The sequence below is a fragment of the Scyliorhinus canicula genome, chromosome 29, assembly GCF_902713615.1.
Source record: "Scyliorhinus canicula chromosome 29, sScyCan1.1, whole genome shotgun sequence".
NCBI classification, from domain to species: domain Eukaryota; kingdom Metazoa; phylum Chordata; class Chondrichthyes; order Carcharhiniformes; family Scyliorhinidae; genus Scyliorhinus; species Scyliorhinus canicula.
Window position 1 is genome coordinate 9,220,168 of NC_052174.1, and position 17,039 is coordinate 9,237,206.

General features: G+C 54.7%; 1 protein-coding gene across 1 annotated transcript; it reads left to right on the forward strand.

Moving 5' to 3' along the window:
• Nucleotides 1-435: 435 nt before the first annotated feature.
• Nucleotides 436-9,616, forward strand: tmem256 (transmembrane protein 256). The gene is made up of 4 exons (XM_038786945.1): nt 436-583; nt 4,728-4,765; nt 7,872-7,952; nt 8,832-9,616. Exons 1-4 carry the CDS (start codon nt 505-507, stop codon nt 8,973-8,975), a joined length of 342 nt encoding a protein of 113 aa, XP_038642873.1. The 5' UTR covers nt 436-504; the 3' UTR covers nt 8,976-9,616.
• Nucleotides 9,617-17,039: the final 7,423 nt, after the last annotated feature.

Sequence of the window (17,039 nt, forward strand, 5' to 3'; positions counted from 1 at the left end):
TCCACCAATACAGAGAGGGGGAGGGGCAATCTCCAGGCCCCACCCACACAGAGAGAGGGGGCAGGGCAACCTCCAGGCTCCACCCACAGAGAGAGAGGTGTCAATCATCAGGCCCCACCCACACAGAGAGAGGGCGAGGGTCAAACCCCAGGCTCCACCCACAGAGAGTGAGAGAGGTGTCAATCATCAGGCCCCACCCACACAGAGAGAGGTGTCAATCATCAGGCCCCACCCACACACACACAGGCGTCAATCATCAGGCCCCACCCACACAAAGAGTGAGGGGAGGGGCAGCCCCCCCAGAGGAGCTGACGTCAATCCCCGCGGCTGGGGATTGGCCAGTCAGACAAGGCGTCGCGCGAGCGGAGGTGGGGGGGTGGGTGCGATTGGCCGACCAGGCTGCCAATCAGGGCGGACGGGCCAATGAGGGATACCGGCCGGAGGTGGGGGGCGGGGCCGGTATAAAAGCGGCCGGCCCGGGCCGGCGGCCCCCCCAGTGGGACGATGGCGGCCGTGGCGTTCAGACGGGTGGCTGGGCTGTCGGGAGCTTTAGCCGTCGGCCTCGGCGCTTACGGGGCCCACGGTAAGTCTGCCATCGTGTGCCCTCCCAGCCCCTTCCACCGAGTTCGTCTGAGTTTACAGCCGGCAGCCTGCGTGTAGGCCCCGGGGGGGGGGGGGGGGAAACGACGTCGAGGGAATGAGCCCCTACACTTGGTAAATGCAATGGGGTTGACAATCGAGTTAATTCACACCCAGTACTTCCCACCCCCCCCCCCCCCCCACAAAACTGGTACCTCATTCACCTCCAGAAATCTCAGGCTATTCGACTGTGGGGGCGTCACACTGCCTTCTTTTATTCCCTCTTCCCCAGCTTCACCCAGGAGCCGGGGCCCTGGAGGCGAATGGACATCACGACCCCCGCACCCCGCTTCCAAATCTGAAATTAGATGGTGACTGCGCACCGGGGATGTTCGACTGTCGGGGGCGTCACAGCGCCCACTCTCTCCCCATCGCCGCCTAGGAGGAGCCCAGCCTGTCAACCGAGGAGACTGGGCGCCCCCTCCTCGCACCCGATGTTGGGTGTCGATTGCGTGTAGAATGTTCGACCGTGCGGCGGCGGGGGGGGGGGGTGGTCACGGTACCCTCTTTTTGCCCCCTAACCCCATCCCGTCGCCCAAGAACCCGAGGTTGAACCAAGGGCTGGACACCCATCTTTGCACTTGAAGTTGGACAGTGACTGCTCGAGGGACGTTTGACCGTGGGGGGGGGAGGGGGGGGGGGCGGTCACAGCACCCTCTATCACCCCCACCCGCGGTCCCCCCAAGAGCCGTAGCTCTGTAGGTCAATCAAGGTCTGGAACCAGCCGTCCTCGCACCCAAAATTGGATAGTGACAGCACGCCGGATGTTCGACTATGGGGGCATCACAGCTGCCTCTCTCTTCATCCCTACAGGGCCAGATGCACCCAGTCCCCCTCACAGCTGAAAATAGATTGTTAGTTGGCGGGTTCGCACTGGATGTTTGGCTGTGAGTGGAAGCGCACCAGGCTTGTCACTGCGTAATGTCACTTTTCCCTGTGTCCCTTTTGGATCTTCCGCCAGTCACCTTAAGTCGTTACTCTCCGGCCCGACCCCTTTTAAAAAATTCATTCATGGGATGTAGCCGTCGCTGACTGAGCCAGCATTTGTTAGAATCATGGAATCCCTGCAGTGCAGAAGGAGGCCATTCGGCCCAGCGAGCCTGCGCCGACCCTCTGAAAGTGCACCCTACCTAGCCCCACTCCCCCTGCCCTATCTCGGTAACCCCACCCAAACCGCACATCGTTTGACGCAAAGGGGTAACATCGCACGACCAATCCACCTAACCTGCCCTCAATGATTGAGCCCCCGCAACCCTCTGTGGTAGACCGTTCCAAACTCCCCCGCCTCTTGCTTCGAAATTCTAGGGAATGCCGATCCGCTCTCCTCAATCCCTCCTCGCCCGACATTCCCGCTCGAGTTCCGAAGGATAGACTTCGCGGTCGTGCTTGAGGCTGCGGAAAGGGTTCTTCCAAGGGCGCCAAAAGCGAGGTGCCGTGGGCACTGGGAGTCTTGAGGTGACGGTGTTTCGGCTCGATGACCAGTCGTCCGCACCTATCCCCGACTGCGAGCTTGTTTGCCTTGGCACAGAGCAGCACGCGGCACATCCGGAAAGTGGGCCGATGAGAGGATTTGGGAAGTTTGCCGACCCGCCAACTTGCTCTGAATCCAGTGGGTTTGTCGCACGATTGAGGGAGGGAGAGGGGGGTGGCGAACGTGACTCAGTAATAGTGTGACAGTGCTGCTGAAGGTCAACAGTTGCTTCTGTTGCTCAACCCGCGCTGGTCTAAAAGAAAGACTTGCATTTATATTCGGGCAGATTGGGTTAGCCCTGGTACCTCACAGCGCCAGGGTCCCGGGTTCGATTCCCGACTTGGGGTCACTATCTGTGTGGAGTTTGCATGCTCTCCCAGTGTCTGCATGGGTTTCCTCCGTGTGCTCCGGTTTCCTCCCACAGTCCAAAGATGTGCGGGTTAGGAAGTTTGGCTGTGCTAAATTGCCCCTTGGTGTCCAACAGGTTAGGTGGGGTTATGGGGCTAGGGTGGGGGAGCGGGCTTAGATAGGGTGGTGTTTCATCGGGTCGGTGCAGACTCGATGGGCCGAATGGCGGCCTCCCTCTGTTCTCTCGGGATTCAATAGTTCTAACTTCCCCTCCCACCTATCCAGTTGTAATTAGCAAACCTGGCTGGCATTCCGTCACTCCCTTTGCGATTGGTCACGTATTCAATCGGTCATAGTTCGGTAGAGGTCAAGGGGCATGACATCTCCTGAAATGAGCAGAGCATGCTGGGAAAGCGCCCCAGCCGGCCCGGCAGCCTCCACGGGCAGAGGGAACCGAGCGCACGTCTCGAGCCCTTTTCGACTCTGCGTCGATGGATTCCGTTCAGGTTCGAGGACCCTGGGGCGACTCCTGATGTTCAGCACAGCGCTCCAGGAGGTTTTCCGCTCGGAACGTCTTCCTTTCCGCTCCCAGGATATCTTTAAGTGGAGCTTTTTGCGAAAGGGTCTTTTTCTTTCAAATCTGTCATTCAAGCGCGAAGAGCAACAGTACAAACTTCGTTCCGTCCTTTACCATCTTTATTATTGTCGCGCTGCAATTAAGTTACTGTGACAATCCCCTCGTCGCCACATTCCTGCGCCTGTTCGGGTGCACAGAGGGAGAATTCAGAATGTCCAATTCACTTAACAAGCACGTCTTTTGGGACTTGTGGGAGGAAACCGGAGCGCTCGGAGGAAACCCACGCACGCACGGGGGAGAACGTGCAGACTCCGCACAGAGAGTGACCCAAGCCGGGAATCGAACCCTGGACCCTGGAGCTGTGAAACAACTGTGTCCCCATGCTGCCCTCTTCCATCCGTACAGATACACGTGTTGTCCAATATGCTTTTGATAATCCAGGAAATTACAGGCCAGTGAGCTTTACGTCAGTGGTAGGGAAATTATTGAAGAGGTACAGGAAGCGAGGTCACACGGGATCAGGGGTGAGCGGGCAAGTTGGATACAGAACTGGCTCGGTCACAGAAGACAGAGGGTGGCAGTGGTAGGGTGCTTTCCTGAATGGTGGGCTGTGACTAGTGGTGTTCCGCTGGGATCTTTGCTATTTGTAGAATATATAAATGATTTGGAGGAAAATGTAACTGGTCTGATTAGTAAGTTTGCAGACGACACAATGGTTGGTGGAATTGCGGATAGCGATGAGGACTGTCAGAGGATACAGCAGGATTTAGATCGTTTGGAGACTTGGGCCGAGAGATGGAGTTTAATCCGGACAAATGTGAGGTAATGCATTTTGGAAGGTCTAATGCAGGTGGGGAATATACAGTGAATGGTAGAACCCTCAAGAGTATTGACAGTCAGAGAGATCTAGGTGTACAGGTCCACAGGTCACTGAAACGGACAACACAGGTGGAGAAGGTAGTCAAGAAGGCCGACGGCTTGCCTTCATCGGCCAGGGAATTGAGTATAAAAATTGGCAAGTCATGCTGCAGTTGTACAGAACTTTAGTTAGGCCTCATTTGGGATAGTGTGTTCAATTCTGGTCGCCACACTACCAGAAGGATGTGGAGGCTTTAGAGACGGTGCAGAAGAGATTACCAGGATGTTGCCCGGTATGGAGGGCATTAGCTAGGAGGAGAGGTTGAATAAACTCGGTTTGTTCTCACTCGAACGATGGAGGTTGAGGGGCGACCTGATAGAGGTCTACAAGGTTATGAGGGGCAGAGACAGAGTGGATAGTCAGAAGCCTTTTTCCCCAGGGTAGAGGGGTCAATTACTAGGGGGCATAGGTTTAAGGTGCGAGGGGCAAGGTTTAGAGGAGATGTAAGAGGCAAGTTTGTTTACACAGAGGGTAGTGGGTGCCTGGAACTCGCTGCCGGAGGAGGTGGTGGAAGCAGGGACGATAGTGACATTTAAGGGGCATCTTGACAAATACATGAATAGGATGGGAATAGAGGGATACGGACCCCGGAAGTGTAGAAGATTTTAGCAGCATGGTTGGCGTGGGCTTGGAGGGCTGAACGCCTGTTCCTGTGCTGTACGTTTCTTTGATCTTAATCAAATCCTCATTCGTTTCCCTTCCCTATGGGATGCGGGATTGAGTGGCCGGGACACACTAACGTCTTTTTTTTTCTGTTCTTGTTGCTTTTGCAGGATTTCGCCGCAGCGATCGCGATGACTATCTTAAAGAGGTGAGGCACAAAGGCGAACGTGTCGTCGGCGAACTGCCCCTCCCCAGTCACCCCTTCGCCTGATAATCCCGTGGGAAACGCTGATTCGACCGCGGCCGGAGTCCTTGGAGCCGCACTGTAGGGAGAATGTGAAGGCGTTGGGAGGGGGACGCAGAGTCCCGGGCTTTGGAGACTTGGGTTACGGAGTCGCTGGGCTTTTTCTCCTTGGTCGAAAGGGGATTTATTGAGCTGTTTGATATCATGGAGTGTGGAGGGGGAGGGGGGGGGGGGGGGGGGGGGGAGGAGGGGGGGGAGGGAGAGGTCTGGGGCAGAGCCGAGAAGGGTGAAACCGTTCTCGAGATCGAGAACGGGGAGGGGGAACATGGATTTAAGGTGATTGGCTAACGAAATGAAAATGGCTTATTGTCACGAGTAGGCTTCAAATGAAGTTACTGTGAAAAGCTCCTCGTCGCCACATTCCGGCGCCTGTCCGGGGAGGCTGGTACGGGAATCGAACCGTGCTGCTGGCCTGCCCTTGGTCTGCTTTCAAAGCCAGAAGCGACGGAGAGGAGGCGGGAGGAGGAGAAACGTTCCCGCCCGGCCAGGGGTCAGAACCCAGAAACGCGGTGCATGCCGGTTCCATTGAGGCTTCCCAGAGGGGGGGGGGGGAAACAGGATTGTGAGCTGAGAAGGGAGAGTCCGCAGGGGGTGTGCGGGGAGAAGATGTGGTGATGGGGGGGGGGGGGGGGGGGGGGAGAGAGTGGATCTAGGTGAGTTGCTCTTGGATTTCCGTAATAGAAACGATGGGCCGAATGGCCGTAACCATTCTTATGATCCTATCCTGATGAGTACGTCCTTGCAATTCTGCTATCGCCCTTGTTTACATTATCTCCGAGGGTCACCTTTTGATTGATTGATATTTATTGTCACATGTACCGAAGTACAACGAAAAGTATTTTTCTGTGGCCAAGGGAACGTACACAGTGCGTACATAGTAGACACAAGAATAATCAACAGAGAGCACTGACAAATGGTACATCGACAAATAATGATTGGTTGCAGTGCGGAACAAGGGGCCAAACAAGAGCAGCCTAGGGCGTCGTGGATAGGGAACAGATCAGTCCGAGGGGGGAGTCGTTGAGGAGTCTGGTAGCTGTGGGGAAGAAGCTGTTCCTACGTCTGGACGTGCGGGTCTTCAGATTTCTGTACCGTCTGCCTGATAGAAGGGTCTGGAAGAGGGTAAAGCCTGGGTGGGAGGGGTCTCTGACAATGCTGTCTGCCTTCCTGAGGCAGCGGGAGGTGTGGACAGAATCAATGGGAGGATATTTGTAATATTGGGACCAGAACGGCGCATGGTCCTCCACGTGGGGTTTTACAGAGGGCCGTACAAGTACAGGACACTACTTTTCCCTTCCACCCAATTCGGCAAATGAAATCTGGTGCTTGGTTTGATTTTTAATGGCTGTGTTAATTTGCGTTACCTTTTGGTGTATTTTCTCTCCCAGAGAACCCTTTACCCGCTTCGCTCCTCATTTTCCAAATAATGTGCATCCTCGTTATGTTTCGAACCAAAATGTAATACCTCAGCGTATATTGTGGAAAATGCCGTTCATTCGGGGCGCTACCCCCGAAGCCCTGCACCGTCCCGTCTTGGAAACATTTCGTCCCTTCCTTCGCCGTCGATGGGGCAGAATCCCGGAGCTCCCTCCCTGACTGCGCGGTGGGTGTACCTACACCTCGAGGACTGCGGCGGCTCGAGGAGGTGGCTCACCCATTGAGGTCTACAAAAATCATGAGAGGTATTAAGGGCAGCACGGTAGCATGGTGGTTAGCATCAATGCTTCACAGCTCCAGGGTCCCAGGTTCGATTCCCGGCTTGGGTCACTGTCTGTGCGGAGTCTGCACGTCCTCCCCGTGTGTGCGTGGGTTTCCTCCGGGTGCTCCGGTTTCCTCCCACAGTCCAAAGATGCGCGGGTTAGGTGGATTGGCCGTGATAAATTGCCCGTAGTGTCCTAAAAAGTAAGGTTAAGGGGGGGGGGGGGGGTTATTGGGTTACAGGTATAGGGTGGATACGTGGGTTTGAGTAGGGTGATCATGGCTCGGCACAACATCGAGGTCCGAAGGGCCTGTTCTGTGCTGTACTGTTCTATGTTCTATGTATAGGCAGGATGGATAGCAAGAAGCTTGTCCCCAGAATGGGGGACTCAATTACCAGGGGTCACGAGTTCAAGGTGAGAGGGGAAAAGTTTAAGGGAGATAGGCGTGGAAAGTTCTTTACGCAGAGGGTGGTGGGTGCCTGGAACTCATTGCCGGCGAAGATGGTAGAGGCGGACACGATAGCATCATTCAAGTCCAAAGATGTGCAGGTTAGGTGGATTGGCCACGCTAAATTGCCCGTAGTGTAAGGTTAATGGGGGGGATTGTTGGGTTACGGGTATACGGGTTACGTGGGGTTAAGTAGGGTGATCATTGCTCGGCACAACATCGAGGGCTGAAGGGCCTGTTCTGTGCTGTACTGATCTATCTATCTATCTCAAGATGTATGAAAATGAAAATCGCTTATTGTCACGAGTAGGCTTCAATGAAGTTACTGTGAAAAGCCCCTAGTCGCCACATTCGGGCGCCTGTTCGGGGAGGCTGTTACGGGAATTGAACCGTTCTGCTGGCCTGCCTTGGTCTGCTTTCAAAGCCAGCAATTTAGCCCTGAGCTAAACAGCTAGACAGATACATGAATGGGCGGGGAGCAGAGGGATACAGACCCTTCGAAAATAGGCAACAGTTTTAGATAGAGGATCTGGATCGGCGCAGCCTTGGAGGGCCGAAGGGCCTGTTCCTGTGCTGTAATATTTCTTTGTTCACCCACCACCACCTGCAGGGCAGCCAGGGGAGGGCTGGGTCTAGCCAGGGACCAGGAATGAACGCACACATCCATGGGCGAGGGCTTGCTCGGTCGGGGGTTGGTGGGGGAGACACTGAATCTGACAGCAAACTGCCCCCAACGATCGGCCGGACTGCAGCATCAGAGAGATGGGGGGGGGGGGGGGGAGAAAGTGGGGATAGTTGCAGCAGGCTGTGGTCGGGCCCTGCCCGTGTTCTAACCCTGGCTCTGACTTATCTCTCCCCGCAGCTGTTTGAGACCGCCAACAAGTACCACTTTCTACACAGCCTGGCTCTGCTGGGAGTTCCCCACTGCAGAAAACCTCTGCTGGTATGATATTGCTTCGTTACGCCCCGGTTATTTTCTGCCTCTTTTGTTTTGTTGGGGGGGGCGGTTTTATGCCGCGCCGCATGCCCCCAGAGGTTGCTGTCCACGGGTAGTGGCTATCCACTGGTACCTTCTCCATAATGTGTGGCGGGCGTGTTGCGGAGATCAGAGCTGAACCTGGCCCCTGTCCTCACTCTGGTTCTCACCGCATGTGAGTGACCAGATAGAAGACACCCCCCCACTCACACACACTGCTCCAGTGGTACACCCCCCCCCCCCCCCCCCCCCCCCCCCCGAAGATTTAATCCTGGCGCGCCCACCTTCAGAGTGTGCGTATCGCTTAATTCTCCACTGACGCTCGGGAAGCTCAACAGCATCCAGGGGCAAACGCAGCCCGTCCACCCCCTTTAGCATTCACCTCCCAACCCGGCGCCCCCTGTGTGCCACCTGCTCGCCCAAGGGCCCCTCGGGCAGCGCATTCCAGACCCGCAACCTCTACCAGCTGGAAGGGCGAGAGCAGTGGGTGCTGGCGAATACCCACCAGCCTCGAGCCCCCCCCCCCCTCCCCCCCGCCCACACACACTCCCACAAGTCACTCGCCACCACCATCCCGATATGGAAGCGCATCGGCCTTCCCTTCACTGTCCGTTGGGTCAGAATCCTGGAACTCCCTAACAGCACTGTGGGTGTACCTACGCCACACGGACTGCAGCGATTGCGGGAGGAGGTTCACCCACCACCTTCTCGAGGGACGGTTGGTGGGGGGGGCCAACCAGGTTTGCCCGCTCACCCGAATCCCGTCAGCGGTGAATGTTGCTCTGGAAGAAACCTTGCGCGACCGAGCCTGTTGCGCTCTGCTGACCTGCTGTTGTTGGATTACAGGCTGGCTCCTTGCTGACCTCTGGGATGGTGATGTTCTGCGGCGCCCTTTACTACCAGGCGGTGACTGGCGACCCCCTGTTCGGCAAAGCGGCACCGTTCGGTGGGACCATGCTGATCGTGGGCTGGGCCGCCATGGCACTGTGAGACCGGAAGGGATGACACGCCGGGCGAGAGGGAAACGCACCCGGAAGGGGCCAGAGGGGACTGCTGCGTGTCGACGGAATGAGGCCCCAGGCTGGGAAAACCCCGTCTCTTGTGTCGAAGGCCGCCCCCCCCCCCCCCCCAAAACAGTCCCGGCTCACCACGCGCGGTGTGCGACCAGGGCGCGAGTAGAGGGCCCCAAATTCAATCCTTCGCCTCTACCCTGTGCCCCCCTCCGCCTTTTCCCTCTCCTCCCCAACGAAATTACGTTTCAATCATGTGCTCTGTTGATTTGACTGCGCGACAGAATCTCGCCAGATGACGTTCCAGCGGCGACCGATTGGGCGAAGGGTGGCTCGCCCCCATCTCAAATCAAAGCCCGCCTCCCCCCCCCAAAATAAAACCCTCTGGTTAGAGAGCCTGCGGCACTCCAATCTGATTGTGCCGCCCTGTACCTGGGGCAGTCCTCTGGCGGGAGGGGCAGCGGCTCGGAATCACTTCGCATAATGAAAACATTCCGCGGAGCTTCATTATAGTTGCACGCTCCAGCGAAAGGATGAGAATCATGTATTCGCCGGCTTAACCAAGATCCGGCTTTTGTACTCTAGCTCCTGGATGTAAAAAATAAATTTTTATCGCTTTGGCTTCTTGTCTGGTTCTTTCTCCCTCGGCTGCTGGGAGGTAAATGAAATGAAAAGAAAATGAAAATCACTTATTGTCACGAGTAGGCTTCAATGATGTTACTGTGAAAAGCCCCTAGTCGCCACATTCCGGCGCCTGTTTGGGGAGGCTGGTACGGGAATCGAACCCGCGCTGCTGGCCTGCTTTCAAAGCCAGCGATTTAGCCCAGTGAGCTAAACCTTCCTGTATCCCGTCCTCCTGGGTTGCCCCGACTGGCTGAGTCAGGGCACAGGCCAGCATGGCTCTGGGTGACGTCGGGTTTACGGGACGTGGCATCTTGGCCCAGGGTGCACTGGAATAGTCCGGAGGTAACAGAAGCATGGACGAAGGCTTCCGCAGCGGATCAGCGGAGGGCAGGGGCCTAATACGGAGGTCGAAACGGGCAGTCTTGGTGATGTGCGGTTGAAACCTCTCCTTGGGGTCAAGTATGCCACCAGGGGTACATGCAAATAATCTTTATTAGTGTCACAAGTAGGCTTACATTAACACTGCAATGAAGTTACTGTGAAAGGCCCCTAGTCGCCACATTCCGGCGCCTGTTCGGGTACACGGAGGGAGAATTCGGCATGTCCAATTGTCCCGACAAGCACGTCCTGCGGGAGGAAGCCGGAGCACCCAGAGGAAGCCCACGCAGACGCAGGGAGAAAGTGCAGACTCCGCACAGACGGTGACCCAAGGCCGGGAATCGAACCCGGGTCCCTGGCGCTGTGAAACAACAGTGCTAACCACCGAGCCGCCCATAGATAGCCTGGTTCCATCTCGGGCAGCTGCCCGGGAGCGAGGGTAGAATCTGCCTAAGCGATTACACAACCTCGTTATTTTTGCTCCACAGGAAGGACAGCATTTTTTTTTTTACACAGCCCTTCCCTAATTGCCCTTGAGGAGGCGGTGGTGAGCTACCTTGTTGAGCCACTGCAGGTCCCGCCTGGTGATGACGCCTTGTACCTTGTGCGCCTGACCTTCAGTGAGGACGACAGTCTCCTTTCACTTTAGTTAAGCCGGCTGCCAGACGCCGCTCCTTACCAGCTGGCGGCTCAGATCCGAGCCGTGGGCCATTTCACTTTGAAGCGGCGATCGATGTTCCGTCCCACGTCCGACCGTAAGAGACTGTGTCCTCTTTCGCTCAAAGCATTTTCTAACTTTAACCCTTGACTAAATGTCTCGTGAAAGTTTTTCAGAAGAAAAGGGTCATCTATCTTACCTGCTCCAAGTCAAGTCCCCCTATCTCCCCCACGCATCCTGTGCTCGCTGTCCTACACAGACCCCCCCGGTTCGAGCAACGTCTTTCTTTAAGAGATTCACATCCTATTTTGTGGTTCCTGCCATGCTCCCCCCCCCCCCCCCCCCCCGCTCCTCCCCCCCCCCCCGCTCCCCCCCCCCCCCCCCCCCCCCCCCCCCCCCACTCTGCCATCATCTCCGTAAACCTCTTCAACCCCACAGCTAGGGTGACGGGTTATAAGACAATCGAGTCTGCTCCGCCATTCAATCATGGCTGATATTTTCTCATCCCCGTTCTCCAGCCTTCTCCTCATAACCCCTGATCCCCTTATTGATCAAGAGCCTATCTGTCTCTGCCTTAAAGACTCAGCGATTTGGCCTCCGCGGCCTTCTGCGGCAAAGAGTTCCACAGATTCACCACCCTGTGGCTGAAGAAATTCCTCCTCATCTCAGCTTTAAAGGATCGTCCCTTCAGTCTGAGGCTGTGGCCTCTGGTTCTAGTTTCTCCTACAAGTGGAAACATCCTCTCCACGTCCACTCTATCCAGGCCTCGCAGTATCCTGTGAGTTTCAATAAGATCCCCCCCTCACCCTTCTGAACTCCCAACGAGTACAGACCCAGAGTCCTCAACCGTTCCTCACACGACAAGTTCTTCATTCCAGGGCTCATTCTTGGTGAACCTCCTCTGGACCCTTTCCAAGGCCCCAGCACATCCTTCCTTAGGGTTGGCCCAGGGGTCACCAGGAATTGAAGGCCGATTTCTGGGTCACTGCTGTGTGCTTCCATGGAGAGAGAAAAATCAATGGGGCACAGAGGAAAGAAGTGTGTGTTTGTTTGTTTTTTCCGAACATTTACTCTTGGACAGAGGCCAAAATGTTCAAAACGAGGGGGTGGGGTTGTTTGGCTGAGGGTCAAGGGTCATCCAATTGGGTATTTGCTTTCCGATTGGTGTAGGGAGGACGTGCGTCAGGAAGATGATAGGTTGCCGACTATCGGGTGGAGCGTTTGTGGGGGTGGGGCAGGGATGTCATGCGATGACACGTCCAGGGATAACACTTTTCAACAATTTTTTTGTTCTTATTTTTTTTATAAATTTAGAGTACCCAATTCATTTTTTCCAATTAAGGGGCAATTTAGCGTGGCCAATCCACCTGCCCTGCACATCTTTGGGTTGTGGGGGACGAAGACCCACGCAGACACGGGGAGAATGTGCAAACTCCACACGGACAGCGACCCAGAGCCGAGATCGAATCTGGGACCTCGGCGCCGTGAGGCAGCAGTGCTAACCACTGCGCCACCCCACACTTTTCAACAATAACATCCAACAGAACCCACAATGAAAATACCAATCAACCCCCCCCAAACTCAAACCCCAACCAACATGGCGTATAACTACACCGCCAGCCCTTCCCGGCCCTCCCTCCGTTGGTTCGCCTACCCATATTCATCACTTCCATGCCCCCCCTTTACCCCTCCCCCATCCGTAGGGTGGCACGGTAGCACAGTGGTTAGCACAGTTGCTTCACAGCTCCAGGGTCCCGGGTTCCATTCCCGGCTCAGGTCAGTGTCTGTGCGGAGTCGGCACGTCCTCCCCGTGTGTGCGTGGGTTTCCTCCGGGTGCTCCGGTTTCCTCCCACTGTCCAAAGACGTGCAGGTTAGGGTGGATTGGCCGTGCTAAATTGCCCCTTAGTGTCCAAAAGGTTGGGTGGGGTTACTGGATCAGGGGGAATAGGGTGGAAGTGAGGGCTTAAGTGGGTTGGTGCAGCCTCGATGGGCCGAATGGCCTCCTTCTGCACTGTGAGGTGGGGTTACAGGGATAGGGTGGAGGCATGGGCTTAAGTAGGGTGCTCTTTCCAAGTTGGTGCAGACTCGATGGGCCAAATGGCCTCCTGCACTGTAAATTCTATGATCCCCTCCACCTCCCCTGCTAATTTTTCTCAAAAAAGTCGATGAACGGCTGCCACCTCCGAGCGAACCCCTTTAATGAACCCCTCAAGGCCCAAGCCCCCGCCATCGCGAACCCAAACCCCCGACTTCGGGGGCTCCAAGTTCCTCCATCCCAGTAAAACCCGTCTCCGGGCCACCCAGGGAAGCAAAGGCCGAAACATCGGCCCCTTTTCCCCCATCCCCCTGGGCTCTCTGATCTCCCGACACTCCAAATATTGCCAGCTGTGGACTCGGGAGTCGCCCTCCCTTCCAGGACCTCTGACACCACGTCCGCGAATCCCTGCCAAACTCCCCTCGGCCTCGGATACGCCCAGAACTTCCCCCGCACCCTGTCCTCCACCTCCTCGAGGAACCTGCTGCTCCGGGTTACCGTCCAAGAAGTCCAGGGATATATTTTTGACCACCATTGGTAACTTCAAGATCCCAGTCGACGTGGTGTTGTTCGTTATGCGTTCCTTAATTTTCTCTTTTAATTACCTTTGCTCAAGAGTCGCCAGGTATCTTTCTGACACCACCACAAGGTTCAAAGCCAAGTACTGATCAATGACTCGATACACCAGTTACTAAGTTTGGAATCAATGCACATTTATTTACACACACAGTCAATTATTACTTATGCACAAACTCTGCTCACTAAACTACAACTACTACTAAAAGCCTATACTTAGCTTCGTGGGGCCCACTCAGTCAGAGGAACAATGGCCGTTGTTCGGTTCTGAGGCTGCTGGCATCGAACTTGTGTAGAATAGTAGCTAGGAGCGTCTATCTCGTAGCGTGCGTGGACCTTAGACTTACTTGGCTGGTGCTTGGCGGGACTCTCGTCGCTGAGAGCGATCTGTCTTTGGGCACTCTTTGTACCCCAAAGGGTTTTGCGCCCCTCTGGGAGGGCCTGAAACTTGGCCCCAATTAATTGGACCATGTCCCAATCATTTGTATTGATTCTCTCCAATAACGGGGTTGTTCCTCGATCACTGGGCGACCACTAGGTGACCTTTGGTCTGCCTTTGTTTTAGTCTCCACTGGCGCCGGGGAGTCTGCCCTGGTACCGATTGCTTAAATGTTTCTCTTTTGTCCCCGGAGATAGCTCGTTACTACGCTAATGGCTTGTAGTATCAGTTCTGTCTGGGAGCTGCAAGTTCCAACCCACAGGCAAACCTTGCACCTGCTTGTTTCCTCAGCATTGTCCAATTTTCCCTGCACTCTTTGCAAGTGTCCATTTTGACATCGGGACGTGGCCACCCCAGGTGGCTAGAGTGGCTTCGCCATTGGCAGCCGTGCCTATATCGTGCCCGGTGAAGTAGAGATCTAGCAGCTCAAGGCCTCTGTTCGCCGGAGCTTAGAATCATAGAATTTACAGTGCCGAAGGAGGCCATTCGGCCCATCGAGTCTGCACTGGCCCTTAGAAAGAGCACCCTACTCAAGCCCACATCCCCACCCTATTCCCACAACCCAACCCAAGACTAAGGGCAATTTTGGACACTAAGGGCAATTTATCGTGGCCAATCCACCCTAACCTGCACACATCTGGACTGTGGGAGGAAACCGGAGGAAACCCACGCAGACACGGGGAGGACGTGCAGACTCCACACAGACAGTGACCCAAGCCGGAATCGAACCTGGGACCCAGGAGCTGTGAAGCAATTGTGCTAACAACTGTACTACTGTGCTGCCCAAGAAGAATGGGAGGAGCACGGTCGGGCAGTGGTTAGCACTGTTGCTTCACAGCTCCAAGGTCCCGGGTTCGATTCCCGACTTGGGTCACTGTCTGTGCGGAGTCTGCACGTCCTCCCCGTGTCTGCGTGGGTTTCCTCCGGGTGCTCCGGTTTCCTCCCACAGTCCAAAGATGTGCAAGTTAGGGCGGATTGGCCGTGATAAATTGCCCTTAGTGTGCAGAAAGGTTGGGTTGGGTTGGGTTACGGGGATAGGTTGGAAGTGTGGGCTTGAGTAGGGTGCTCTTTCCAAGGGCCGGTGCAGACTCGATGGGCCGAATGGCCTCCTGCTGTACTGTAAATTCTATGATTCTAGGTCGAATTGAGGTGCACAAGGTGCTAAAGGGGATTGGACCTAGGTCCAGGATCTACAGGGTGCATATAGATGTTTCCCCGTGTTGGACGTTCCAGAACCAGAGGGGGGAGAGGGGTAAGATTTAAAACAGAAATCAGGAGGAATCACTTGGCGCGGAGGGTGGTGAATCTGCGGAGCTCTCTAGCACAGAGTGTGATGGACGCAGGGACACTAAACACACTGAAGGAGGGGGAGAGAGGTTCCCGTACCAGCCTCCCCGAACAGGCGCCGGAATGTGGCGACTAGGGGCTTTTCACAGTAACTTCATTCGAAGCCTACTCGTGACAATAAGCCATTTTCATTTCATTTTCATTCATTAATTTGTTGCGGGATGAAGGGTCGTGGGGAGCGGGCGGGAAGGCGGAGATGAGATCAGCCATGATGTATTGAATGGCGGAAGGGGCCAGAGGGGCCGCTATCTGCTCCTGGTTCTTATGTTCAGCTCCTGAGTCCCCAACCTCTGGAGTACCCTCCTTGAACCTCTCCACATCACTCCCCCCCCCCCCCCGCCTTAAAGTCCAAGCTTTCGATCTTCTGATCTAATATCTCCTCATGTGGCTTGGCGCCGTATTTTGTTCTGTGACACTGCTGCTGCAAAGCACCTTGGGACAGTTCGTAACGTTGAAGGTGCCACGTCGCTGTCGCGCAGGGGTTAGCACTGCTGCCTCACAGCACCGGGGACCCGGGTTCGAGTCAGACTTCAAGTGAATGTGTGGAGTTTGCATGTTCTCCCCGTGTCCGCGTGGGTTTCCTACCCCAGTCCAACCATGTGCAGGGTGGGTGGATTGGCCACGATCAATGTGCGGGGGTAGGGCGGGGGAGTGGGCGTGGGTAGGGGTGCTCTTTTGGAGGGTAGGTGTATGGGCCAAATGGCCTCCTTCTGCACAGCAGGAAATCTATGAAATAAATTAACCCTCTTGAGTTCATCTTTGTGACATGAACCTCTAGCTGGTAGAGCTTGTGGAGCTAGAAAGCTCAGTGTGCATTTCTTTACCAATCTGTGAGCAGCCGCATGTGTTCTAATTCCTGGCCCCCATCTACAGCGTTTCGACTGGAACTTCTGTACCTACAAGGCTGATTCATCTAATCTCAGCATGGAAGTCAATTCCACTGGAAAAGTCGATTGTCCAGCATCGGTTTTCAACCTGCCGACCTCTGAGCAGGAATACAACGTTGGACTTTGATACTGATCTCTGGACCCGTGTGAACACTGATTATTTTCTCTGTGGTCTTTGCAATGTACATCTTTCCCTCGCTAAATGTGCGGGTGGGTAGGGGTCGACATTGCCACTCTCGCCCGGCCTTTTGAGTGTGTGTGGGAAAATAAATTAACCCTCTGAGTTCATCTTATCTCAGGTTTGCTGTGGGGTTTCAGTAGAAAATTGTATCACACCAAAACCAAAAGCGACATACATTCATCCATACAAAGGGACCCATTCTCTGCAAATAAAAGGAATATGTTCAAGCCTTGCGCCTTTTTTATTAATTACCCGGGAGCTTCGGGGAACCCATTTCTATCACCATGGCAATGCCTCAGCCAATCCGAGCTCACTTGCTGACACCCTTTTCTTCTGTAATGTAAATTGTTATGGTTGTTTGAAATTTGGCCGTCTTGCATTTGTCGTGATGAGTGCAAGACAAAAAACTTCGACAAAATGTCTCCCTCGTTGGCAATACACAAGTCCTGCGCTACCAAGCAACTCTCAATGGTACTATCCTGTATTATGTATCGAAGAGTGTCATGTGAGAGTACCTTTAAGAAATGGATGTTTGGGCAATGTACCTGTAAGAAATGGGGCAGCTCATATTACTGAAGTGATGTCAGAGTGTGGGGGTAGCTGAGCTCACTTCTGCTTTTAGTTTCAGTTTGAGAGAGAGCAGCTGAAAAGTGCCTGGCTGGTTTGCTGAGAGGTGCATGAAGAAAACGAGCGTGGGTGTGTCTGTGTTTGCAGTGAGCTGGATCTGCTGTGATCTCTGCCAGGAAAGACTATCTCTGAATCATTTGGGTGATTTAAACTCATAATAGTAATGTCTTTAACCTGATGTGTTTCTGTTGTTAAAGGTGAAGTCCTTTGGAGGTTTGAAGGAACATTTTGAGGGATTATTTAGTGTTGTATTATTTTCGGGGTTATCTTTGAAGTAAGGGGTGTTAAGGGA

What these genes read in the sequence shown, in the direction of transcription:
- tmem256 (XM_038786945.1), top strand. Translation starts at nt 505, where the DNA reads ATGGCGGCCGTGGCGTTCAGACGGGTGGCTGGGCTGTCGGGAGCTTTA. An exon ending in CGGCGCTTACGGGGCCCACG is followed by an intron (nt 584 to 4,727) that starts GTAAGTCTGCCA and finishes TTGCTTTTGCAG; the next exon opens with GATTTCGCCGCAGCGATCGC. An exon ending in GCGATGACTATCTTAAAGAG is followed by an intron (nt 4,766 to 7,871) that starts GTGAGGCACAAA and finishes CTCTCCCCGCAG; the next exon opens with CTGTTTGAGACCGCCAACAA.